General features: G+C 31.9%; 2 protein-coding genes across 6 annotated transcripts in view; both read left to right on the top strand.

Annotated features, from left to right (window-relative positions):
- The window catches only part of Dg (Dystroglycan), a 57,677-nt gene that overhangs the window by 19,796 nt on the left and 11,600 nt on the right, over positions 1-26,281 (top strand). For 3 of the 5 annotated variants that reach the window (XM_081980513.1, XM_081980508.1, XM_081980512.1), the window contains exon 2: positions 15,049-15,093. The exons of 1 other annotated variant lie outside the window; for it this stretch is intronic. The gene's annotated coding sequence lies outside the window, so the exon portion shown is untranslated. Of the gene's footprint in view, positions 1-6,798; positions 7,050-15,048; positions 15,094-26,281 lie in introns of those variants that run through there. One more of the 5 variants, XM_081980509.1, reaches the window with a different exon arrangement.
- On the top strand, positions 21,063-22,502 carry LOC145729230 (uncharacterized). The gene is made up of 2 exons (XM_081979908.1): positions 21,063-21,457; positions 21,511-22,502. The coding sequence occupies exons 1-2, from the start codon at positions 21,123-21,125 to the stop codon at positions 22,478-22,480; spliced, it is 1,305 nt and encodes a 434-aa protein (XP_081836034.1). The 5' UTR covers positions 21,063-21,122; the 3' UTR covers positions 22,481-22,502.

Below are 26,281 nucleotides of genomic sequence, written 5' to 3' on the forward strand. Positions count from 1 at the left end.
TTGTTTTAATTAATTTTGTGATCAAGTAAATTGATTCATCTAACCTAACATTTACACTAAATGGATATTTATTGCCATTTTTCCTAATTCTTGTCACCACAATGCGGGAGGAATTGCTCAATTTAAACCCAATTGTTTTCTAGGCACATTAAATTGATTTATAGCAGTTTGGACCAGTAAACCTTGTGTGAGAAAGTGTTATTTTAAGCACTTTGTTGGAAATTTACACAATAGAGCTCCAGGAATATTAATGAATAGGAGCAAATAACCTAGAAACATCCTTTCCCACAAAATACATAGGAAGATGCAACAAGCATAACTTAACCCTAATTGGTCATAATGGAAATGTTCCAATTAGGAAGGAATTACAGGAATCTTTAATGGAAATTTATATACGGTCTAGTTGTGTGTGTATTTTCCAATTAGTTCCATACAAATTTACGATTTATGAGCTTAGCAGGAATGCAAGTGGTAAACAAGCCGCTTACTTTCGTATGACTACAAAGTTTTGATATTTTTTAGTTATTTTAACTTAAATTAAATCAGATTTTTGCATTTTATATGCTAAACGTGGAGTTTTTTGATGATTGTTTTATGTGATTTTTTTTCGTTTGCTGGAAAACCCAGATTGCGTATGACGTTACAGTGTTTATAGTAACTCAGTAAAATTTCTGGAAATAACTTTCTCAATTTTATGACTAAATACTGTTTTAGTCCTATATTTGGAGCGTTATTCACTTTTGCTTCAAGGAATTTGTCTAAATTTGGCTTTGGGTTAACGCTTTAAACAGATTTTACACCGCAGTTTGAAGTCAAAGAAATTGATTTGATTGATTTACTCATAAGCAGTTGTCAACACTTAAATATTTCATTTTCTTCAGGTTTTAGAAAGCAGCATTATTTTTCTGTCTCAAAATTGCTTGAAATAAACCACTATCTTAATGGGTTTTGCCATAAGTACTGAGAATAGTTTGAAGCAAAAATGGACCAAAATGACACTTTCTTTTTTGCTAAATAATTTCAGAAACTAGTTATTAAGTCAACTTTACAAGGTTTAAATATTTCATCAGAAAAATCAATAAATATCATTATATTCACATCGGTGGCACATTCAAAACGATTCTAGAGGCCTCTGTTCTCAATAGTATTTAGAGGTCTATGGGACCTTCAAAATGGTCCTAGAGGCTTCTGGCAATTTAAAACAGTTCCGGAAAGGTTTAAGACAGTTGTAGAGGGCTCTGGAATTTTTGAGAATGTGCTCAGTATGCATTTAGAGGTCTTTGGCACATTCAAAACCGTCCTAGAGGCCTCTGACAGTTTAAAACAAATCTGGGAAGGCTAAGACACTTGTACAGGATTCTGACACTTTTTAGAGAGTTCTCAATAACATTTAGAGGTCTATGGAACTTTCAAAATGGTCCTAGAGGCCTCTGGCAATTTAAAACAACTCTGTGAAGAGTTAAGACACTTGCACAGGCCTCTGGCACATTTTCAAAAGGTTTCAATAGCATTTAGAGGTCTATGACACTTTCCAAATAGTCTTAGAGGCCTCTAATAATTTAAAACAACCCTGGGAGTTTTAAAGACAGTAGTAGAGGGCTCTAGAACATTTTAGAAAGTTTTCAGTGGCATTTCGAGGTCTTTGGTACATTTAAAACAGCCTTAGAGGCCTCTGACAATTTAAAACAACTCTGGGAAGGCTAAGACACTTATACAGGCTTCTGACTCTTTTTAGAGCGTTCTCAATAACATTTAGAGGTCTATAGAACTGTCAAAACGGTCCTAGAAGTCTCTGACAATTTAAAATAACTTTGGAAAGGTTCAATACACTTGTAGAGGCTTCTGGCACTTTTCAGAGAATTATCAATACCATTTAGAGATCTATGGAACTTTCAAAATGGTCCTAGAGGCCTCTGACAGTTTACTGGGAAGATTTAAGACACTTGCACAGGCCTCTGGCACATTTTAAAAGGTTCTCAATAACATTTAGAGGTCTATAACACTTTCAAAATGGTCTTAGAGGCCTCTAATAATTTAAAACAACCCTGGGAGTTTTAAAGACAGTAGTAGAGGGCTCTAGAACATTTTAGAAAGTTTTCAGTAGCATTTCGAGGTCTTTGGTACATTTAAAACAGCCTTAGAGGCCTCTGACAATTTAAAACAACTCTGGGAAGGCTAAGACACTTATACAGGCTTCTGACACTTTTTAGAGCGTTCTCAATAACATTTAGAGGTCTATGGAACTTTCAAAATGGTCCTAGAGGCCTCTGACAGTTTACTGAGAAGATTTAAGACACTTGCACAGGCCTCTGGCACATTTTAAAAGGTTCTCAATAACATTTAGAGGTCTATGACACTTTCAAAATGGTCTTAGAGGCCTCTAATAATTTAAAACACCTCTGGGAGGTTTAAAAACAGTTGTAGAGGGCTCTGGAACATTTTAGAAAGTTTGTAGTAGCATTTAGAGGGTTTTGCCACATTCAAAACCATCTTAGAGGCTTCGGGCAATATAAATCAATTCTGGGAAAGTTTAAGACAGACAGGAACTTTTCAGACAGTTCTCAGTAGCATTTTGAGGTCTTTGGTACATTTAAAACCGTCCTAGAGGCCTCTGACAGTTTAAAACAAATCTGGGAAGGCTAAGACACTTGTACAGGATTCTGAAACTTTTTAGAGAGTTCTCAATAACATTTAGAGGTCTATGGAACTTTCAAAATGGTCCTAGAGGCCTCTGACAGTTTACTGAGAAGATTTAAGACACTTGCACAGGCCTCTGGCACATTTTAAAAGGTTCTCAATAACATTTAGAGGTCTATGACACTTTCAAAATGGTCTTAGAGGCCTCTAATAATTTAAAACAACTCTGGGAGGTTTAAAAACAGTTGTAGAGGGCTCTGGAACATTTTAGAAAGTTTGTAGTAGCATTTAGAGGGTTTTGCCACATTCAAAACCATCTTAGAGGCTTCGGGCAATATAAATCAATTCTGGGAAAGTTTAAGACAGACAGGAACTTTTCAGACAGTTCTCAGTAGCATTTTGAGGTCTTTGGTACATTTAAAACCGTCCTAGAGGCCTCTGACAGTTTAAAACAAATCTGGGAAGGCTAAGACACTTGTACAGGATTCTGAAACTTTTTAGAGAGTTCTCAATAACATTTAGAGGTCTATGGAACTTTCAAAATGGTCCTAGAGGCCTCTGGCAATTTAAAACAACTCTGTGAAGAGTTAAGACACTTGCACAGGCCTCTGGCACATTTTCAAAGGGTTTCAATAGCATTTAGAGGTCTATGACACTTTCCAAATAGTCTTAGAGGCCTCTAATAATTTAAAACAACCCTGGGAGTTTTAAAGACAGTAGTAGAGGGCTCTAGAACATTTTAGAAAGTTTTCAGTAGCATTTCGAGGTCTTTGGTACATTTAAAACAGCCTTAGAGGCCTCTGACAATTTAAAACAACTCTGGGAAGGCTAAGACACTTATACAGGCTTCTGACTCTTTTTAGAGCGTTCTCAATAACATTTAGAGGTCTATGACACTTTCTAAATGGTCTTAGAGCCCTCTAATAATTTAAAACAACCCTGGGAAGTTTAAAAACAGTTGTAGAGGGCTCTGGAACATTTTAGAAAGTTTGTAGTAGCATTTAGAGGGTTTTGCCACATTCAAAACCATCTTAGAGGCTTCTGGCAATATAAAACAGTTCTGGGAAAGTTTAAGACAGACAGGAACTTTTCAGAAAGTTCTCAGTAGCATTTTGAGGTCTTTGGTACATTTAAAACGGTCTTAGAGGCCTCTGACACTTTTTAGAGAGTTCTCAATAGCATTTAGAGGTCTATAGGACTGTCCAAACGGTCCTGAAAGCCTCTAACAATTTAAAATAACTTCGGAAAGGTTCAAGACACTTGTAGAGGCTTCTGGCACTTTTTAGAGAGTTCTCAATAGCATTTAGAGGTCTATGGAACTTTTAAAAAGGTCCTAAAGGCTTCTGGTAATTTAAAACAGTTCTGGGAAGGTTTAAGACAGTTTTAGAGGGCTCTGGAGTTTTTGAGAATGTGCTCAGTAGCATTTCGAGGTCTTTGGCACATTTACCACAGCCTTCCCAGAGTTGTTTTAAATTGTTAGAGGCCTCTAAGACTAAGACACTTGTACAGGCTTCTGACACTTTTTAGAGAGTTCTCTATAGCATTTAGAGGTCTATGGAACTTTCAAAATGGCAATTTAAAACAACTCTGGGAAGGTTTAAGACACTTGTAGAGGATTTTGATACTTTTAAGAAGTTTTTCAGTAGCATTTGTATTTCTCTCAGATGCTTTCAAAATGATTCTAGATGTCTCTGACAATTTAAAACAGTTCTGAAAAAGTGTAAGTGTAGAGGGCTCTTTCATACGAACTGAGAATTGTTTGAAGCAAAAATGTACCAAAATGACATCTTTTCTGTTACTAAGGCCCAGTTGTAGCCAACAGTGGTTCAACATTTAAACTTAGTTCAAGTCATATTGACAGCAATACATTTCATATGAAAAAGTTCAACTGAACTGTGATTGTACAATTGGGCCTAAATGTTATCGTTTTCGAGATATTGACTATTAAACATTGGAATTTTCAGTATTTGTAAGTTTATGACAGGCAAACGGTTTGCATGTTCTTTCCTACTATTTCAAAATTTTAAAAATTCAACAAACTACTAAAACTGTTTAACTTGCTTCATGATTTACGTGTTCTAATTTTAAACTTCCTACGTCTCACGTGACAACTGTCAAAAAAACGGCTCAACAAGGATCAAATATTCGTAATTTATACACGTTATTACTATTTGTTTATCCATATATCTATCATTTAGTACATCAACATGCAAACTCAATAAATAAGCAGAAATCTACCAATTCGGGTCAATGATCAAATAATCCTTTCTTTATGTTTCCCGGATTTGAGAAATTTTTGAACGTTTCGTGGTTTTGATGATTGATTCATGTGGTTATCCATTTCCTCTAGACTGTTTATAATATTCAAGTCAGTTTATATATTATTTCTCATTTTTCAGGCTAAAATGACACTAAAACCAGCATTTTTAGTCATAACAAATTATTATTCATTGTTTGTTTAAGGAATTCGTATAACTTGTTGACTGTCTCATAAATTATTATTTACTTACTGGTTCTAGCTGTTAGTTAGAAATCCGTTTTTTTGTGGTTTTCAATGTAAAAGATGCTTGAGAAATTTCGTTCTCTGGCAAAAAGGAAAGAAACAGCAGAAGAAAAAGAAGTAGTAAACTAGAAAACCCAAACAAACGAATCAAGAAAAGAAAAATTTAAGAAAAGCAAAAAACTGAATAAGATACACAAAGAGTGTAAGAGAAAAGATAATAAAAAGAAACAAGGAAAGGGCAAAAGAAAATTTCCATAATAATTTCTTCTCTTCCTTTCTGTTGATCTAAAAATTCATAGTTTGAACTATGCAGGGTTGCCAAATCCGTCGACTCGATTTCTCCAGTCGAATATAGTCTTATACAGATTTTGAAGTAAACTCTCCCAAAAAAGCGTAATCAGTAGGCAAATGGTATAAACGGATTACAATTGCTATGTATAGTCGATTCCACCGATTGTTCAATTTTGTGTTTTTCTACTTTCTTCAAATTTCTCTTCTTTACCTATTCCATTTTCTTTCGTCTGTGATTGTCGTTTTCCCTATCTTCTTTAATTGTCTCTCTCTCTCCCGGATTCCTTCAGCCTGCCATGTTTCTTCTGTTTCTTTAAAGATGACCGATGTCCTGATTGGACACGTGCCAACTTGGTTTAAATGACAGCTAAAAATTTCGTTTAAACGTCAGAAACGTCAAAATTCCATCAAATATCATATTTTTAATATTCCAACTTCGGGATAATGGAAAACGTCATAAAAACTCAACTCAAACAAAGAAGGCTTGAGGAGCAGTAAAAATGCAGAACAACATCATCCAATCCATTCCAAATTTGTCAACATTTGTTGCAGAGAAAATGTGTCTAAATTTAACAATTTACTCATAGTTCTTTCAGTAAAATCCCTTTTAAACATTTTTATATATTTCTTACCTTAAACTTTATTTTGTCGTGTGTTGGTATTATTAGTAATCTTTTGCAGTTCATTCAATCTTCTGATGTCAAAATCTTCAAATGAAATCCTTGAAACTTTTCTTATTGGAAATTATTAAGTTCATAGCATCTTTAGGGAAAACTTGCTTTCTCAAAGAACTATCGTAAGTAGCTAATGTAAATGTAGAAGAATTATTGTTAAAAACTTAATGCAGTAATATCTAAGCTAAGTAAACCTACTTTTCTACGACCTTCAAAGTGAATGTACCAAAATCGATGCTTTATGCATTTTACCAAGTTAATGGACCGTTAATTCATCCTTTCATCTCTTTGCAGCTCGAGGAATGTACCGAGATGATCACAACACTCGAAAATATCGAATCCACTTCAGGATAAGTGGTTAGATCATAAATGTTCCAGCATATTTTCAAGTGTTTTAACACTTTCAAGCTCTAATAAGCTTTAAAAAAAAAATGACAATTCCGTGGATTTAAAGCCTATTTTCATCATTCAAAAAAAAAAACAACAGTAAATCACCTCAACATCTAGGAAGCACCCAGAGAGCATTGGTGCATGCAGACGACAGCGCTGTATTAGTCATACCAGAGGCAGTTTGCATTTCGCGTGTTATTTTCAGCCCGATGACAAATAACAGCAAACACAGGGTGAACGATCTCGCCGCCATTTTCCCTGTCATGTAGTACCCGAGAGTACTTCGTATTGCTTGTTCAGTCCCGTTTAATTTACAATATAGGAACGCTGGTCGCGTTCAGTTAGTCGATAAGGCGATCCGTTTAATTGCCGGACCTCAATTAAGTACTGACCTCATTTTTGCCCGGAATGGTCGTACCGTTTTGACGTAACAATCTGCGGCTTAGTGATCGACGGGGTACGAATCAGGCGGTCGCGGAGGTTATTTTCAAATTCGGCTTTTTTTCGTTTAGTTCGATCAATGAGGAAATAACATTTTTCAGCTCGAGAGGCAGGTAGGATGCATTTTTTGTGAGTTAAAATGATCTAACTACCACCACTTGACAAAACTGACAAAAATTTTAAAAAACTTTCTGAAAATGTCTGTTACTAAAACCAATTTGGCAACGTTGCCTTTTAACGCACATAATAGTAAAAGTGTAGAAACTTTCTTCATTTTCACTTAACTTATCCTTTTTAATTTATAGTCATGGTTTTCTCTTAAGTTATAATTGTCTTTTATATTAAATTAGTGTTTTTTTTTGAAATTTTAACACAATTTACAATTATTTCAATGCTTACTTTAACAGAGTTTTTGTTGAAGCTTTCTGCAGTTTTTAAAGTTGATTTCAGCTTTAAAATATTGATTTTTTGAAAATATTAAGTCCTCTTTATAAGCTGATAATAATATTCCAGAAAGTCCTAACCATTCAAAGCTGTTTTTCAATTTTTTTTTTGGGTTTTACAACCATTTCTATATTTTTTTAAAGTTAGTTTGGTCTTTATTTTATGGTACATGTTAATTTTTTAAAGAAATTATCTTTACATTATTTCAAAGTCAAAATACAAAATTTTCCTTACCATTCAAGATTTTTTCAGTCCCAATTATTGCTATTTTTAGACAACTTCAATTATTTTATAGTTATTTTGCATTAACTGCATGCTGCAAGTACATAAAAATCATTTTTTATTAAATAACTTTTGATAGTTTTCTTGAAATTGTTAGATTGTGTTATCAAAAGAGTTCTTTTACGTCTGAAAGTACAAAAACTATTATAATTAACAACTTCTGTCAACCAATTAAGTTAAGCTAATTTTTATATTAAATAATAATTGAACATCATTATAGTTCATTTTTGCTTGCTGTTCTTTGCAGCGCTTATGGTGAATCTCATTGAGCAAACTATTTGTTACAAGCGAATATGAACCATAATCATCAATCTACTCTAACAGAGTTTTTGTTGAAGCTTTTTGCAGTTTTTAAAGTAGATTTCAGGTTTAAAATATTGATTTTTTGAAAATATTGAGTCCTATTTATAAGCTGATAATAATATTCCAGAAAATCCTAACCATTCAAAGCTGTTTTTCAATTTTTTTTGGGTTTTAGAACCATTTCTATATATTTTTTTAAATTAGTTTGGTCTTTATTTTATGGTACATGTTTATTTAAAAAAAAAACATCATTACGAAAGTTACATTATTTCAAAGTCAAAATTCAAAATTGTCCTTATCATTCAAGATTTTTTCAGTCCCAATTATTGCTATTTTTATTCAATTATTTTATAGTTATTTTGCATTAACTTTTGATAGTTTTCTTGAAATAGTTAGATTGTGTTATCAAAAGAGTTCTTTTACGTCTGAAAGTACAAAAACTATTCTAATTAATAACTTCTCTCAACCAATTAAGTTAAGCTAATTTTTATATTAAATAATAATTGAACGTCATTATAGTTCATTTTTGCTTGCTGTTCTTTGCAGCGCTTATGGTGAATCTCATTGAGCAAACTATTTGTTACAAGCGAATATGAACCATAATCATCAATCTACTCTAACAGAGTTTTTGTTGAAGCTTTTTGCAGTTTTTAAAGTAGATTTCAGCTTTAAAATATTGATTTTTTGAAAATATTGAGTCCTATTTCTAAGCTGATAATAATATTCCAGAAAATCCTAACCATTCAAAGTTATCATTACGAAAGTTACATTATTTCAAAGTTAAAATTCAAAATTGTCCTTATCATTCAACATTTTTTCAGTCCCAATTATTGCTATTTTTAGACAAATTCAATTATTTTATAGTTATTTTCCATTAACTTTTGATAATTTTCTTGAAATAGTTAGATTGTGTTATCAAAAGAGTTCTTTTACGTCTGAAAGTACAAAAACTATTCTAATTAACAACTTTTGTCAACCAATTAAGTTAAGCTAATTTTTATATTAAATAATAATTGAACGTCATTATAGTTCATTTTTGCTTGCTGTTCTTTGTAGCGCTTATGGTGAATCTCATTGAGCAAACTATTTGTTACAAGCGAATATGAACCGTAATCATCAATCTGCTATAACAGAGTTTTTGTTGAAGCTTTTTGCAGTTTTTAAAGTAGATTTCAGGTTTAAAATATTGATTTTTTGAAAATATTGAGTCCTATTTATAAGCTGATAATAATATTCCAGAAAATCCTAACCATTCAAAGCTGTTTTTCAATTTTTTTTTTGGGTTTTAGAACCATTTCTATATATTTTTTTAAATTAGTTTGGTCTTTATTTTATGGTACATGTTTATTTAAAAAAAAAACATCATTACGAAAGTTACATTATTTCAAAGTCAAAATTCAAAATTGTCCTTATCATTCAAGATTTTTTCAGTCTGCTTGCTGCTTTTTAAATAACTTTTGATAGTTTTCGTGAAATTGTTAGATTGTGTTATCAAAAGAGTTCTTTTACGTCTGAAAGTACAAAAACTAATTAACAACTTAATTAAGTTAAGCTAATTTTTATATTAAATAATAATTGAACGTCATTATAGTTCATTTTTGCTTGCTGTTCTTTGTAGCGCTTATGGTGAATCTCATTGAGCAAACTATTTGTTACAAGCGAATATGAACCATAATCATCAATCTACTCTAACAGAGTTTTTGTTGAAGAGTTGTAGATTTCAGGTTTAAAATATTGATTTTTTGAAAATATTGAGTCCTATTTATAAGCTGATAATAATATTCCAGAAAGTCCTAACCATTCAAAGCTGTTTTTCAATTTTTTTTGGGTTTTAGAACCATTTCTGTATTTTTCTTAAATTAGTTTGGTCTTTATTTTATGGTACATGTTTATTTTTTTAAAAAAAACATCATTACGAAAGTTATATTATTTCAAAGTCAAAATTCAAAATTGTCCTTATCATTCAAGACTTTTTCAGTCTGCATGCTGCTTTTTAAATAACTTTTGATAGTTTTCTTGAAATTGTTAGATTGTGTTATCAAAAGAGTTCTTTTACGTCTGAAAGTACAAAAACTAATTAACAACTTAATTAAGTTAAGCTAATTTTTATATTAAATAATCATTGAACGTCATTATAGTTCATTTTTGCTTGCTGTTCTTTGTAGCGCTTATGGCGAATCTTATTGAGCAAACTATTTGTTACAAGCCAATATGAACCATAATGATATGTGAGTTTTGTACACAAAATAACATGGACATTTTTATGGTAGAGCTCTGCTTCTGATGAACCGATCATAATGAAACTTGGGACACCAATATCAATTCAATTCGATCTTCCAATGTTTAAGGATCTCAGAAATTACAATACGAGAAGTTTAAAACAAAAAATTTGATTTTTTGTTTCTATTTATTTCTGACCTTATTTAAAAAGATATCCTAAAACTAATATACGATGATGGTGTCAAATTTGCCGTCCGACGTTTCGTCATGCGACAGGCATCATCAACTTCACTCACTCAACTGTGGGTTTGTTTAAAAGACCTAGCAATGTTGTAGATTAGCTAAAAATGTTCCAGAAGATCTAAACATGTTGCAGAAAACTTAGAAATATTGCAAAATGTCTAAAAATCCTTCACAAGTCCTAGAATTATTACAGATTGTCTATTAATGTTGCAGAGGGTCTAGAAATGTTTAAAAACACTTATAAATGTGGCAAAAAATGTATATATCCCTCTAAAAGGTCTAGCAATGTTGCCGATTGTCTAAAAACGGTAAAAAATACTTTAGGATAGATTATTTTATATGGAACATCTAACTTTCAGAGATTTTAGATTTAGATAGAGATTGAGCTTTACTTTCTTATTTCCTGTCCCACAAGTGTTAATTACCATGGTTTTAACAAGCATTTTTAAAAGTCAATTGGGTCTTGATTCCAATCAATTTACAGTGTTTTTTAAGTCAACTAAAAAATATGATTAAAAATCAAGGTTGGTTAATGGGACCATTGAACAAAAACCGCCCACCGACTCACTACCATACAATAGATAATTGCATTTTTAACGGTATAATACTATAAGCAAGAGTAGGTTCTATAGAAAATATAACTTTTCTTCATCCCAGATTTGTTTTTGACCCAGTGATTACACATACAAACAAGCTCTGTCTATTGTTATCTTAATTACTGATTTGCCATATCTGTTTATGGACTTAAAATTAACTAGCGTTAACCATAAACAATGAGAGTGTGGTCTCCGAGATGGCCAAACCTAAACCGTCTAGATTTCAATCTTTCAGACAGCGGCGCCACCGTATCATAACAACGTTATGTTACTTTATAAAAAGTAGAAATAATTTAAGAATTTTATTATTTATTTTTAGATTTATTTGAGGAAGCAACATAACCACAGTTTTATTACGCAGCAAAGCATAATAATAATAAAGTGTATCAAATTCAATCGATCAATCAACTCTGCTGAACAGTTATAGCTAATCAGTATTACCTAATTGGTTAATTGAACATGAAAATGCTGAAAATGAGGTCAAATTCAATTTTAAAACTTATTTTTTGATTTTTTAATAAATTGGCGTTTTTCTGCCAAAACGTTGGGAATTGTAATGATGTTAAATGTCTGTTTTTAAAATAAATGACTACAAATGTTACTTTGGCAACAATGTCACGAGATTTTGACTTGCCTGTAAATTTGACTGTAAAAGTCATTTTCAAAAAATTGTTGCATATATACTTTTTTACCGATATCTCAACAGCTGCTAGAGACATCAAGTTTAAATTTTCTGGTAGGGACTGTATTTTAACGTAAATAATAAAGCAAGTAAAAAGTAAATAAATTTGGAAAAATACTACTCAAAAATTGTCATTTGTGACTGTCACTTGAAATATACAAGGTGTCCCAAAAATTACCCCTCTGTAAGACTCATTTAGTCAAAATCCTATGATGAGAAGAGAGAACGCACGCTCTATAGACAGAAACGAAGCAAATCTGGTGACTTTATCAGCAAAGTCAAATCTGGTGACCAACTCTCAAATGACGTCACATTCGTTTTGGCACACTGACCAAACCATCTTTGTCTCTAAAGGATTGATTTCCAGATTTCTTCGTCTAAAAACGGCAATAAGGACCAAAATCGTTTAGACATAGTTAGAATAATTATAACGGCAAACCCCTTTAGAATGCTAGTAAATTTCGTGCAATTTTCGACATTACATTCAAGGATTTTTTAAGTTTTTAAGTCAAGAAAATGTGTCATATGTAGTGCAGAAAAAATCAATTTTCTGCACTACATATACAGAGTTATTAACAAAACTGAATGCATTAGTTTGCTGACCAATATTTGTTTCAAATTTGTTGCTTTACATTTTTTTAAACACTCTGTATTTTGGAAATGTATATTTCTGGACGCAAAACTAGATCCAAAAATTAACGCATTGAATTTTGAGAACCATCCTGTATACCGCTTACCTTTATGAATTAGAAGGAAATTAACAATTTAAGGTAAATAAGGTCCAAAATCGTTTCCAATTAGTTTGAATTGTAACGGCAAACCGCATTAAAGTGTTAGTAAATTTTGTGCCAATTTCGACCTTACATTCAAGGATTTTTTAAGTTTTTAAGTCAAGAAAATGTGTAAAAAAATCAATTTTCTGCACTACATATACAGAGTTATTAACAAAACTGAATGTATTAGTTTGCTGACCAATGTTTGTTTCAAATTTATTGCTTTACATTTTTTTAAACACTCTGTATCTTGGAAATATTCCTGGAAGCAAAACTGGATCCAAAAATTAATGCATTGATATTTGAGAACCATCCTGTATACCGCTTACCTTTAGTTAATGAATTTGAAGGAAATTAACAATTTAAGGTAAATAAGGTCCAAAATCGTTTCCAATTAGTTTGAATTGTAACGGCAAACCGCATTAAAGTGTTAGTAAATTTTGTGCCAATTTCGACCTTACATTCAAGGATTTTTTAAGTTTTTAAGTCAAGAAAATGTGTAAAACAATCAATTTTCTGCACTACATATACAAAGGTATTAACAAAACTGAATGTATTAGTTTGCTGACCAATGTTTGTTTCAAATTTATTGCTTTACATTATTTTAAACACTCTGTATTTTGGAAATGTATATTTTTGGAAGCAAAACTAGATCCAAAAATTAATGCATTGAATTTTGAGAACCATCCTGTATACCGCTTACCTTTAGTCTATGAATTAGAAGGAAATTAACAATTTAAGGTAAATAAGGTCCAAAATCGTTTCCAATTAGTTTGAATTGTAACGGCAAACCGCATTAAAGTGTTAGTAAATTTTGTGCCAATTTCGACCTTACATTCAAGGATTTTTTAAGTTTTTAAGTCAAAAAAATGTGTAAAAAATCAATTTTCTGCACTACATATACAGAGTTATTAACAAAACTGAATGCATTAGTTTGCTGACCAATATTTGTTTCAAATTTTTTGCTTTACATTTTTTTATACACTCTGTATCTTGGAAATGTATATTTCTGGAAGCAAAACTAGATCCAAAAATTAATGCATTGAATTTTGAGAACCATCCTATATACCGCTTACCTTTAGTTTATGAATTAGAAGGAAATTAACAATTTAAGGTAAATAAGGTCCAAAATCGTTTCCAATTAGTTTGAATTGTAACGGCAAACCGCATTAAAGTGTTAGTAAATTTCGTGCCAATTTCGACCTTAAATACTTTAGGATTGTACGTTAGTTTGACAGATTACTTGAACTGTCATTGCATTAGCAAATGTCGACATTCGTGCCGCAAGATCATGAAAGTATAAAAAAAACTTTAAAACCCTACAAACCCTATAAAAAGTATATTGAAATCATTTGACAGCTCTATGGCCGGATTTTGATAATTGTGCTACACAGTGACCCAAAAAGTGCTATAGAAACGGTTTTCATTAGCTCAGTGAAGGAATTGAGTGACATCACTGGGTGCAAAGTATCAGGAAATTTAAATAAAACACCCTGTATATTTTTATATCAGTGAATTGATCACACTCAGTGCTACACAGTGACCTAAAAAGTGAAGTAAAGTCCCAGTACTGAGATATTTGAGGTCAAAATTGGTTTTAACTTCCTGAAAAATTTGCATGCAAAGTCAGGAAATTTAAGTGGGACATCCTGTATATTTTTAGATCAGTGGATTGCGCCTACTCACGACCAAAAAAGCACGAAATTTGCAAATGAGACACCCTGTATGTTTTATTGTGAGTGGTTTGCGCACATTCAGAGTACACAGTGACACTCCACTACAGATACAGGGTGATTTATTTAAAGGGGATGACCGTTATTTATTTATGACAGATATAATTTGTAATCACATGATTCGTTTTAAAAGTCTGATGATGCCGAATTGGTAAAACTAGTAACAATTTGAGATAATTCAGCTAGGTTTTCACTAAAAACATGACGGGAAGTTAAAATCAACTTTGTAGCCTAATAAAGTTGAAACTTTCTCCAATTTCATCGATAAGTGAAACTAAAGTAGCATTTTACCGAATTACAGCTCCCTTCAATTCGTTTTAAACGAATCCTAGAAAAAGCTTAATACAAAGCTGTTACAAAGCCCTCGTAAAGCCTTACTGAAAAGTAATACAACTTTTTAAGGAGGCAGTTTAGAATGGCATATCGAATCGCTTTTAGTTCACGTTACAAGCTCTATTTTCGCTTCTTTATTACCACGAATATTTAGTTTTGTTTTATGTATGTACACGAGGAAAGTCACATTCCTAGTTGCTGGCTAAAATAAAAGTAGTTTTGACCGTTTAATCTTGCTGATTTTATGAGATTTCCTGTGAGGTGTGTTATTAATAGTTTTATGGATTGCAAGTGGTGATTTGACTGTGACATTTTACCCATGACAAGTCACAGTCAAATCAGTCAACCTGGTTTATTTTCCAATCAAACAATTTTTGGCGACAACGCCTTTTAACTTAATTGTACAAAAATGGAGCTTTTAAAGCTCCATTGGGGGGTGTTTTAAAATGATTTCCGTAGGGAGAAATAAATGGAATCGCCCTAATTTTTTTCTCACTTTTCAGGTTTTCTTCAAAACCGTAACGACACTCCGAATAGTCCATCTTAGGGTAAGTTTTTCTAAGCGTCTCAAATTGAATTTAAAGCATAAAAGACGAAATTTTAGGGGAGTTTCCCCTAATAACCTGAAAGAGAAGAATTAGATGCCATTACGAGATCCTTTAGCCCCGGTAATTCGAGTGCTTTTAGGGACCGTTTCCGGAAAATTAGCATTTCTCTGTTCATTACAAATTTATTACCTAAAGTAACGCAAAATTATAAATAAACAACGTATCAAAAAAAATCATTTATTAAACGACCATATTGTATGGTTTCATAATGATTTTTAAATGAAAATAATTATTAATCAGAATGTTTGTTGATTTACTATTATAAAGTCATGTTGGCGGCTTCTAAACGTATTAAAGGACCACCAATGGTTTTAATCTAAAATCGAATTTTAATAACTATTTAATACGTTGATGGTCTAATAATAAATTCATAATTTGGCCTCATTATTTTTTTGTTTATTACTGATTATCAGGGCAATTTATAGCTTAAGCATGAAGGAACTTAAAATTAATTAAAATGCTTTGTTAAGTATCAAATTTTTTTAGAATTTGGCAACGATGCACTTCAGAATTCTGCCTCATCAAACCTTCCTCTTTTCGCAAAATTAGTATTTTACCATCCAGTTTCCTTGTAAGAACGTAAAAACCGTTCCACCATCCAAAAGCACTAGGAAAATCCATTTGAACTGGAGTAATCAAAAGTTTTAAATAAATTTTCCTAATTTTCTGCAAAAGTTACATTTTGGCAACGTTGCACTATTTACGTGAGCATTTTTTCAAGTCAAAATGTTCGAAATTACTGGTTGGTTTTTTTTAAATTATGCCAAATGTCAAAGAAATGCAATTTTTGACATTTTTTTGACAGTTTGCTTTGACAACTAAAAACTCGGATATTTAAAAAGTCACGTAACTTTTAAGATACCATTTTGATCTTAAAAAATGATCACGTGACCTCGAAAATACCATTTTAACATGAAAAAAAGTCACGATTACATTGTGACTTGTAAGCTTAAAAATGGTCAAAAAAGTGTAATTAAATAAGTCCATAAATGAGTCCATAACTGGTTATTTGAAAAATATCAAAAAAATGTAATAAGGGAGAGTTGTAGGGAATTTCATTCTCTACAAGACTGCTTTGGGGTACTTTTGCCCTAAAAGGTCATTTAAGGGTGAAATTCTCCCAAAACTGTTTTAAATAACGAAACGAGTCCAATTACTGTTCATTTGTTAGTATTTTTTAAATTATGCCAAATGTCAAAGAAATGCAATTTTTTACAGTTTGCTTTGACCACTAAAAATGATCACGTGACCTTCAAAATACCATTGTAACATTTAAAAAAAGTCACGATTACATTGTGACTTGTAAGCTTAAAAATGGTCACGTGATTTTTAGAATACCAATTTTTCCATAACAAATTCAAATGTGATTTTAAAAACAGTAACGTGACCTTTAAAATTCCATTTTGACCGTATAAAATAGTCACGTGGTTTTCAGAGCATCAGTGTAAACGTAAAAACGATCACGTGAACATTTAAATTCCAATTTGGGCTTTAAAAGAAAATTATAAAACTATCCGAAGTCACTTTTTCGGTAGTTTGTAGAAAAATTGACACTCTGGCAATGTTGCAATAAATAGTAAGGTCTTATTGCACCATTTTGCCTTTATAAAAGTTTTCTTAATAATTTTAGGACACCATTTACTTTGACACTTGGTTAATTAAAATTACGTAGGACAGAAAAATGATATAAACAGAAAAAATAAAAAAAATTGAAGAAAAAAGTATAATTGCGGCGTTGTCAAATTTTGACGCTTCTATGAAACAGAAATTGCTCTTTTTTAATGAAACAAGAAAAAAGAAAAACGGAAAGATTGAGTAGATGAGTAATTGAAATAAGACAACAAAGAACAGCAAACAAAAATGACGTGCTAAACCTCAAAATATAATTTTTTAAGTTTAAGTAGAAATACAGAAAAGTTGGAAAAAGGGAAAATTAAGGTGGGTAAATGCGAGAAAAATGTATTTAGAAAATATTTCGTCATTTTGAGAAAAAAAAAAACAGAAAAAAAGTAATTAAAGAGAAAAAACAAAGATAAAAAAAATAGAAACTAAAAGTTGTGTGTTTTCACTTAATTGCATTATTTTTAGAAAAAAAATAATTAAATAAAGAAGACAAGAAAATTTTTACCAATAAATAGGCTGAAAAAACATTAATTTTTAGAATAAATTTTAAAAAAAACTAGAATTTTCAAGCAATGACAGGGAAGTAAGAGACAAATTGAATGTACCCAAAATATCAAATATTACACAATATTTAATGGATAATAAGCTATTTTTCTAATCTACAGGGTGTTGAAATTTAACAAAACACTGTGAAAAAAGCAGCAAAATATAAAAAATTTACCAGTCCAGAGAATCATAAAAAAGTAAAATAAAACGACAATTAAAAATAATAAGAAGAAGAATTCTTGGAGAACTTAAAAAACCTTCTAAAAATTATTTTAATGCCAAAAAATACTACTTACTAGTAATAAATATAAAAACAATTCATTTTAGATAAACGTGTTGTCTGTACAGTTTTGCAAACATTTCTACAGCTTTTAAAATAAATTAAGACACTAACCTCACTATTTACCTAAGATAAGAAAGTAATTTACACAAAAATGATTTCAAATTTATTAAGTTTTATTTATAACGTTGTACCACCAAATTCAGTTTACTTAACTAGTCATCTTATCAGTATTAAGTCAATATTACGTATGTAATGAAAAACATATTAAATTCACTATTGATTAAGTAATTTACTCTGACATGAGATTTCCAGGAATTTTACTTTAAAAACGTTTATTTTCTGAGTTAAAATTGTTTTAGTTAGAATATCTACCAGACAGTGTAAATACTTTGAAGTAATTACACTAAAGTAAGTTTAACAATTATTTCCTAACTTTTAGCAAAGTAAATTTTGTGGAAAAATTGCAAACTGGATTTTAACGTTTGCCTCCAGCTTGTGCAGGTTTAAAAGCTTCTGTAATTGCTTTTGCTGCAGTAATATTCTAGAGCTGCAGAATTTCTTAGAAAGAGATTTAGTGCCTACAATAAAAATTAAAAATAGTTTTGCACATTTCTTTTTTGTTGATTGATCACTGTGGTCTGTTTAAGATCTGCTACATAATTGTATAAACAAATGCCGGAATTCTCGGACAAACAGTTTAGAAAATGCGTTTTGTTTATTTTAGCAAGTGAAACAAATCAGTCTGAAGGTTAATTTAACCATATCAAACTATGAACTTTACTTGATTGAGAAAATACTCTGTTGTTAATTCATTCAGAAACTTGTTGATATTAGTCGTTGTTATGAAATTTCATTTAAGAGGATGTTAAGAAGATTTTAAAAATTACTTATTACCTACTTTATCGTGGATAAAATGCAATTTGTGCCATTGTTTTCCTCGAATCCATTAATTTATAGTAGAGCATTCAATGTTTGTTTTCACACTATAGAATATACCAAAACATCTGAAATCCACTGATTTAATGCAACTAGAACCAAGTAAAATAAATCGAAATTTCCTAAAAGTATGTAAAAAACAAACAATCTTGGAAATATCAAATTTGTAGGTTTACAACTTGCAAATCTCTCTGAAGTGTATTTTCCATGTTCTAAAATAGTTCAGAAATCCACTAAAGATGTCAGTCATGTGTGGAAGGTTCCAAAATATGCCAAAATCTCCTAAAAACCCTAAACAAGGGAACCTAACCTAACCTAAATAAAGTGATATTTGCCAAAGCAGTTATTGAAGTCTTTGGAAAAATCGTCACAAATTCACTAAAAAACTCTCAAAAAGACACTAGAACTTTGGATCTTTAGAAAGATCATTACAGTTACTTGAAAACACTGAAAATTCCTTATACAGAGGATGGCAGAAACACTAGGTGGACTTGAAAGTACCATAAGAAATCTTCTGGAAATGATTTATATTTAACTGAACAAAAAGATATTGAAATTTTTAGAAAAGTTGTCAGAAATTCACTAAAAAAGCTATCAAGAAGACTTGGACCTTTGAAATTCTGAAAAGATACTTAAAAAATGCTAAAATATGTCAAAACTCCTCATACAGAGGACAACAGGAAGACTAAGTGGACTTAAAAACATAAGAAAAATTCTGGAAATAATTTATATTTAACTGAACAAGAAGATATTGAAATTTCTGGAAAAATTTGTCTGAAATTCACTAAAAAAGCTATCAAGAAGACTTGAACTTTTGAAATTCTGAAAAGATACTTAAAAAATGATAAAATATGTCAAAATTCCTCATACAGAGGACAACAGGAAGACTAAGTGGACTTAAAAACATAAGAAATCTTCTGGAAATGATTTATATGTAACTGAACAAGAAGATCTTAAAATGTCTGGAAAAGTTGTCAGAAATTCACTAAAAAAGATGTCAAGAAGACTTGAACCTTTAAAATTCCGAAAAGATACTTAAAAAATGCTAAAATATGTCAAAATGCCTTATACAGAGGGCAACAGGAAGACTAAGTGGACTTAAAAACATAAGAAATCTTCTGGAAATGATTTATATTTAACTGAACAAGAAGATATTGAAATTTCTGGAAAATTTGTCAGAAATTCACTAAAAAAGCTATCAAGAAGACTTGAACTTTTGAAATTCCGAAAAGATACTTAAAAAATGCTAAAATATGTCAAAATTCCTTATACAGAGGACAACAGGAATAGTAAGTGGACTTAAAAATATAAGAAAACTTCTGGAAATAATTTATATTTAACTGAACAAGAAGATATTGAAATTTCTGGAAAATTTGTCTGAAATTCACTAAAAAAGCTGTCAAGAAGACTTGAACCTTTGAAATTCTGAAAGGATACTTAAAAAATGCTAAAATATGTCAAAATTCCTTATACAGAGGATAACAGGAAGACTAAGTGGACTTAAAAATATAAGAAAACTTCTGGAAATAATTTATATTTAACTGAACAAGAAGATATTGAAATTTCTGTAAAATTTGTCAGAAATTCACTAAAAAAGCTGTCAAGAAGACTTGAACCTTTAAAATTCTGAAAAGATACTTAAAAAATGCTAAAATATGTCAAAATTCCTTATACAGAGGGCAACAGGAAGACTAAGTGGACTTAAAAACATAAGAAATCTTCTGGAAATGATTTACATTTAACTGAACAAGAAGATATTGAAATTTCTGGAAAATTTGTCTGAAATTCACTAAAAACTATGAAGAAGTCTTGAACTTGTTGTAACTCTGGAAAAATACTTAAAAATCTCTGAAATCTGTCAAAATCCCTTATACAGAGGATAGCAGAAACACTAGGTGGATTTAAAAATATAAGAAATCTTCTGGAAACGATTTACATTTAGCTGAACAAGGAGTTATTAAAAATGACTAAGCAACACAATTTTCAAAACGTTCCCAAATATCGAGTTTTTAAGTTAGAGGGTTGATTTTTGTTTAGTATGTGTACAGGGTGGTCAAGGGTGTGTTCCAGAATTTCTTCAGAATTTTCCTTGTTCAAACATGGCCACCATAGGGTGTTAAGTGTGATCCTTTTTAAGAGCATCCAAACTGTGATGTTTCTATTTCTCTGATTACTAGTAGGAGATTCTCTCTACGACCAGACCTTATGACTTCTGAAGATGACAAGTAATGTTCAAGACATTATTGACACAAACCTGTGTATTTTCTATAGATTTTCCTCTTAAAAAAATTACTAAACAAACCACTAAATGTCACGTAAAAAATACACTAAAATCTGACAACACAGCTCATTTTAAAAACAACCATAGACGACTACAATTACCATAATTTGTAGCAAAATAAATTAATAACAATAAACAACCATTCTGCTGATTACCAACCATTGCAACTACTAATCTTCCTCATTTACTTTTACTACTAATCATTCTCATTCCTTGTTGTAAGGTATAACAAAGCGAGACCAGCAAACTTCAGCATGACTTCTCAAATTTCAACCTCAGAATTAAAACATAAATAATAAAATGATGTCATTAGCTGTATGTGCCCGTGACGTAAAGTTCTACGAATGGCCCAACATCTACTTCACTGGCTCTTACGAGCTACCAGCAGAATGCATGTCAGTGAAGTGCATTTCCTGGTGCTGCGAAGGAAACAACCTTCTTGTGGTAAAAAGTAAAGGAGAACCTTTGTTGATTTCTGCCCCTAGTGGCAGCACTAGAGTGTCCACTATCAAATGTTTGCCATTTAGTAACGTGTTTGCTGGCGTTTACTCCAAATCTCATCCTGGACTTTTGGGTTTAGGGTTGGAGAATGGGGAGGTGAATATTTACAATTTGGAGACCAAAGATCTGATTAGGTGAGTTTGGTTTAGGCTATTTGTGGGAGGTTATAGTGTTGACACTTTGCCAGGTATAAGAAGTTGCCTAGTGGGATTCAAAACTTGGATATCTCCCTTGATGATCAAAATCTTCTGGCTGGATGCTTTGATGGGAACATATTCTTGTACGATAACAAAGGAAGGCCAGCAGCCAGTTTTATGGTTCCGAACTGCTACTCTTTGTCTACAACCTTGTTTAGCAACTACTCCAAACTGCTAGCAGGTGCTAGCAAAGATGGATCATTCGCAGTCTGGAATTCCGAAACCACAGACTTGGAACTATGCTGCAAAGAACATACATCCAGAATAACTGACCTGGCTTTCCAAGAAAACACCATAACCTCAGTGGGCACAGATGGGTTCCTGTGCATTTTTGATCTGAGAACCCACCAACTTGTAACCAGAAACAACTTGGATGGGGCGCTATCCAGTGTGGCGTATTTTACAAACAGTTACGATTTGGCTGTCAGCACTTACAATCAACTAAGAAGTTACGACTCGAGAAACTTGAAAAGCCCTGTCAGAACCTTACTAATCAACAATGGAGGTCACATCAAAAACATCAGAGCTTCACCTTCAGGTCCAATCAACCTCCAACCATCCACAGAGCAAGGGAAACAACATTTGGAAGTAAACTTGTCAGCCTCAGGGGACTTTTCCGTCAATTCCAAAATTCCTTCAGAGTATCTGATCAAGGACTTTATTTCAGCAAATCACGTAGACAACACAAAAAATAAAACATTCAAACAATCAGAAGTGCAAGAACTCGAAAAGTTTGTGAACGATTACATGAAGTATAGTTCAATGCAGTTTGCTGAGAAAATGGGTCAGTCCTTTTACGCCCTCAGGATTAATACCAGCAAACAGTTTATTTGTATGGGGGAGAAGATGGAGGAGAGTTGGAATAACTTTATTTCCTATCTACGACACGCTGGTAATTCAGAAAGTGCATCCAGTTTAGAGTCCAGGTCGACAATGACAAAAAATATGGAAAAACCGTGATTATAATAAAGTTTTTACATTTTTTAGTCACTTTTTTCAGTGTTGCCAACACTGATCTGTTGTACAATCTTTTGGAGCTCGATTAAAAAAAAAAATGTGTTAACAGCAGCTTGTTTAATGCTTTATGATGATTGATTATTTTAACACACTTGAGGAGCCAATTTACAGCTCCATAGAACATAACACAGTTGATGAGACCTTTTACAGCTTAAGTTGAATTAGTTATTCTCAGCAAATCCAATTAGTTGATTTGAGGTGCACTTTACAAGTCAATTTTGGATAGTTGATGTGACCTTTCAGAGCTCTATGGATCGTTTGAGAAAGTTGACAGTCTCTTAATTTTAGATTTTCGAGAGCAACTCTGTAATTTTAGAGGTCAATGATTAGATGCACACAGTTCGCCAAGCTCTTTTACAGCTCTATGAATGATTAACAGGTTCCTGACATTTAGTTGATTGAGACACTTTTAAGCAGCATGTGCATTTTACAGACTTTTTATACCTCAATTGGACATTAAAGTGACTTTTTTGGAGTTTAGACAGTTGTTTGATCCCTTTTACAGCTTAATGAATCAATTGAGACACTGATCTTAACAGAGCTGCTCTAATAATTTAGAGGCCTACGATGAGTGTTCTTTTACAGCTCAATGAATCAAAAAATACCATTAATAGCTTCTTGCTGAGTTCAGTAATATTAGAGAGCTGCTCAGATCTTTTAGAATTCTACGATCAGTTTTAAATGTTCTTGTCTTCTTTTACAGCTCGAAGAATCAAAAAAGACCATTAATAGCTTCTTGTTACTCAGTTCAGTAATATTAGAGAGCTGTTCAGATCTTTTAGAGGTTTACGATCTGTTTTAAATGTTTTTGCCTTATTTTACAGCTCGATGTATCAAAGAAGACCATTAATAGCTTCTTCTTACTCAGTTCAGTAATATTAGAGAACTGCTCAGATCTTTTAGAGGTTTACGATCTGTTTTAAATGTTCTTGCCTTCTTTTACAGCTCGATGTATCAAAGAAGACCATTAATAGCTTCTTCTTACTCAGTTCAGTAATATTAGAGAGCTGCTCAGATCTTTTAGAGGTTTACGATCTGTTTTAAATGTTCTTGCCTTCTTTTACAGCTCGATGTATCAAAGAAGACCATTAATAGCTTCTTCTTACTCAGTTCAGTAATATTAGAGAGCTGCTCAGATCTTTTAGAGGTTTACGATCTGTTTTAAATGTTCTTGCCTTCTTTTACAGCTCGATGTATCAAAGAAGACCATTAATAGCTTCTTCTTACTCAGTTCAGTAATATTAGAGAACTGCTCAGATCTTTTAGAATTCTACGATCAGTTTTAAATGTTCTTGTCTTCTTTTACAGCTCGATGAATCAAAAAACACCATTAATAGCTTCTTCTTACTCAGTTCAGTAATATTAGAGAGCTGCTCAGATCTTTTAGAATTCTACGATCAGTTTTAAATGTTCTTGTCTTCTTTTACAGCTCGATGAATCAAAAAAGACCATTAATAGCTTCTTCTTACTCAGTTCAGTAATATTAGAGAGCTGCTCAGATCTTTTAGAGGTTTACGATCTGTTTTAAATGTTCTTGCCTTCTTTTACAGCTCGATGTATCAAAGAAGACCATTAATAGCTTCTTCTTACTCAGTTCAGTAATATTAGAGAGCTGCTCAGATCTTTTAGAGGTTTACGATCTGTTTTAAATGTTCTTGCCTTCTTTTACAGCTCGATGTATCAAAGAAGACCATTAATAGCTTCTTCTTACTCAGTTCAGTAATATTAGAGAACTGCTCAGATCTTTTAGAATTCTACGATCAGTTTTAAATGTTCTTGTCTTCTTTTACAGCTCGATGAATCAAAAAACACCATTAATAGCTTCTTCTTACTCAGTTCAGTAATATTAGAGAGCTGCTCAGATCTTTTAGAATTCTACGATCAGTTTTAAATGTTCTTGTCTTCTTTTACAGCTCGATGAATCAAAAAAGACCATTAATAGCTTCTTCTTACTCAGTTCAGTAATATTAGAGAGCTGTTCAGATCTTTTAGAATTCTACGATCAGTTTGAAATGTTCTTGTCTTCTTTTACAGCTCGATGAATCAAAAAAACCATTAATAGCTTCTTCTTACTCAGTTCAGTAATATTAGAGAGCTGTTTAGATCTTTTAGAGGTCTACAATCAGTTTTAAATGTTTTTGCCTTCTTTTACAGGTCGATGAATCAAAAAATACCATTAATAGCTTCTTGCTGAGTTCAGTAATATTAGAGAGCTGCTCAGATCTTTTAGAGGTTTACGATCTGTTTTAAATGTTCTTGCCTTCTTTTACAGCTCGATGTATCAAAGAAGACCATTAATAGCTTCTTCTTACTCAGTTCAGTAATATTAGAGAACTGCTCAGATCTTTTAGAATTCTACGATCAGTTTTAAATGTTCTTGTCTTCTTTTACAGCTCGATGAATCAAAAAACACCATTAATAGCTTCTTCTTACTCAGTTCAGTAATATTAGAGAGCTGCTCAGATCTTTTAGAATTCTACGATCAGTTTGAAATGTTCTTGTCTTCTTTTACAGCTCGATGAATCAAAAAAGACCATTAATAGCTTCTTCTTACTCAGTTCAGTAATATTAGAGAGCTGTTCAGATCTTTTAGAATTCTACGATCAGTTTGAAATGTTCTTGTCTTCTTTTACAGCTCGATGAATCAAAAAAGACCATTAATAGCTTCTTCTTACTCAGTTCAGTAATATTAGAGAGCTGTTTAGATCTTTTAGAGGTCTACAATCAGTTTTAAATGTTTTTGCCTCCTTTTACAGGTCGATGAATCAAAAAATACCATTAATAGCTTCTTGCTGAGTTCAGTAATATTAGAGAGCTGCTCAGATCTTTTAGAGGTTTACGATCTGTTTTAAATGTTCTTGCCTTCTTTTACAGCTCGATGTATCAAAGAAGACCATTAATAGCTTCTTCTTACTCAGTTCAGTAATATTAGAGAACTGCTCAGATCTTTTAGAATTCTACGATCAGTTTTAAATGTTCTTGTCTTCCTTTACAGCTCGATGAATCAAAAAACACCATTAATAGCTTCTTCTTACTCAGTTCAGTAATATTAGAGAGCTGCTCAGATCTTTTAGAATTCTACGATCAGTTTGAAATGTTCTTGTCTTCTTTTACAGCTCGATGAATCAAAAAAGACCATTAATAGCTTCTTCTTACTCAGTTCAGTAATATTAGAGAGCTGTTCAGATCTTTTAGAATTCTACGATCAGTTTGAAATGTTCTTGTCTTCTTTTACAGCTCGATGAATCAAAAAAGACCATTAATAGCTTCTTCTTACTCAGTTCAGTAATATTAGAGAGCTGTTTAGATCTTTTAGAGGTCTACAATCAGTTTTAAATGTTTTTGCCTCCTTTTACAGGTCGATGAATCAAAAAATACCATTAATAGCTTCTTGCTGAGTTCAGTAATATTAGAGAGCTGCTCAGATCTTTTAGAGGTCTACGATCAATTTTAAGTTGTTGCTGACCTCATTTACAGCTCGATGAATGATTTCAGATAGTCCATAACTCAATAACAACGGTTATGTTGACCACTTTTACAGTTCTAGACAGTGGACAACTTCTCACCCAGCTCAGTCATTTTCTAGAGCTGCTCTAACATTTTAGAGCTCTACGGTTAGTTTATTAACCTCTTTTACAGCTCGATCAATAATTTGGGACTACCAGTAGATAGTTAATATGTTAAATAACAGGTCTGTGAACTTCCAACTCTATTATTCAAGTGGTGCTCATGGTTTTGTATGTA

This window comes from Ips typographus, linkage group LG5 (assembly GCF_016097725.1).
Source record: "Ips typographus isolate SLU linkage group LG5, UJ_Ityp_2.0, whole genome shotgun sequence".
Classification (NCBI taxonomy): domain Eukaryota; kingdom Metazoa; phylum Arthropoda; class Insecta; order Coleoptera; family Curculionidae; genus Ips; species Ips typographus.

Excerpts from the sequence above, each read along its gene's own strand:
- LOC145729230 (XM_081979908.1), top strand. The coding sequence starts at position 21,123 with ATGATGTCATTAGCTGTATGTGCCCGTGACGTAAAGTTCTACGAATGG. Across the intron at positions 21,458-21,510 it reads GAGACCAAAGATCTGATTAG|GTATAAGAAGTTGCCTAGTG; the intron begins GTGAGTTTGGTT and ends ACACTTTGCCAG.